The sequence below is a fragment of the Gopherus flavomarginatus genome, chromosome 1, assembly GCF_025201925.1.
Source record: "Gopherus flavomarginatus isolate rGopFla2 chromosome 1, rGopFla2.mat.asm, whole genome shotgun sequence".
NCBI lineage: Eukaryota > Metazoa > Chordata > Testudines > Testudinidae > Gopherus > Gopherus flavomarginatus.
Genome location: NC_066617.1, coordinates 236,224,709 through 236,226,292, shown reverse-complemented (window position 1 = coordinate 236,226,292; position 1,584 = coordinate 236,224,709). Strand labels below are relative to the sequence as shown.

The window sequence follows — 1,584 nt, the reverse complement described above, 5'->3', positions numbered from 1 at the left end:
ACATGACATTGTTTGGTGAACCAGAATATACATACCAGGATCAGGAGATTCCCATAGACTCTGTGCTTTGTCAGTTGGCATTAACATATTTTTGCTTCACAATGAGAATAAATTATGGCATATGAAATACTGAGTTCAAGCAGCAATGAGGATAACATCCTATGGAAAGAGATGAAGCTTCCATTCTTTGTTCATGAGGTTCAAATACAGGGCTGACCCTGCAAATGCATAAGCATAGGGTTGTGTATGTGAACAGCTCCATTGGTATAAATGAATAAAGTAATGGACATGTGTATGTAAAACTTATCCGTGTGAGATTTTTCCTCACTATAAGAAAATGTAATGTAATTATAATTAATCATTATACATTGAGGTTCTTTGAACATTAATAGTAAAAAATAATAATAATAATTAATAATACAATAATTAATAATACATATATTGGGTTTCTTTTCAGTGCTCCTGTGATGATCTTCTCGGCTAATTTGCTTGCATAAGGACTGATGAAGATCTTGAGGCAATGTCCTCTCTGTCTAAAAGAGTTATCCTCCAGCTAGTTGGCTTTTCTTTGGGCTCTCTCGGCTGGATTTTATCCTGTATTACAACGAGGCACGCAGAGTGGAGGCTGTGGCTTGTGGATAATACCACCATCTTCTCCTCTGGTATTGCCCATGTGGGAATCTGGAAAATCTGCTTTCCCCCAAACTTAAAAATCTCCAGTGATTATGGCATAGTGTGCTGTCATGAATTCAATTTCAATGAAAACTTTTTCCCTGTGGAAATGTTTCTTGCCCAGATCCTCCTGCTCATTGCTACTTTCTTGGGAGGATTAGGAATATTTTTCACTCTCTTACCACCCTGGCACTTTTATGTGGGAACAATTCGCAAAACTCAGGCTATCTGCTTGTTTCTAGCTGGAGGGATCTTGTATATAATTGCAGGTCTCTGTGTCTTAGTCCCAGTGAGCTGGAATTTCTATTCAGTAGCAAACAATAGCAGCATCCCCTTTCCTCCTTCTTTCCACCTGCCCTCTTTCCCAGTAGCACAGAAAATTGGGATTGCTATTCCTCTGGGGATCTCATCTGGCCTCATGTTGCTAATAAGTGGGATCATTTTCCTCTATATCAGATCTCCCATGACATCAATTAGGGTAAACCCTATGAACCCAAGATCTTAACTATCAGCCTAAAGAGAGAGACAACATTCTAGAAAGCTTTTTCCAGAAATTCTTTGGATTTGAATCAGACAAATATAAATAAAGTTGATGGTTAGTTCTTATAAAAATAAAACAGTGACTACTATTAGTTGCCAAATATTTCCAAGGATTTGTCAATAATATCAACAGCTGTTTCACTCTACCACTAATAAATGTTGGTATCTTCTGTGTGCATGTAAACTTCAGTCACCTACTAAAAATTTAAAAGAAAACAGTCATTCAACTGTTCACTGTTAATGCGTTCAAGTAAGTCCCTGACACTGTAACACATTTTGAGACTATATCTTCTAAGAATACAAATTCCTGGTGTGCTTGTTATCATCATTAATTTTGTATTTGTTATTTATACAACACCACTGGTGTGAATG

The 1,584-nt window shown here is 36.9% G+C and overlaps 1 protein-coding gene across 1 annotated transcript; it reads left to right on the top strand.

Moving 5' to 3' along the window:
- The first annotated feature begins 499 nt into the window (after window positions 1-499).
- On the top strand, window positions 500-1,177 carry LOC127056719 (claudin-34-like). Its single transcript, XM_050964929.1, has one exon. It carries the CDS (start codon window positions 521-523, stop codon window positions 1,175-1,177), a length of 657 nt encoding a protein of 218 aa, XP_050820886.1. The 5' UTR covers window positions 500-520.
- The last annotated feature ends 407 nt before the right edge of the window (window positions 1,178-1,584 follow it).

Bases quoted from the DNA above. Each gene is read 5' to 3' on its own strand.
- LOC127056719 (XM_050964929.1), top strand. From the start codon at position 521: ATGTCCTCTCTGTCTAAAAGAGTTATCCTCCAGCTAGTTGGCTTTTCT.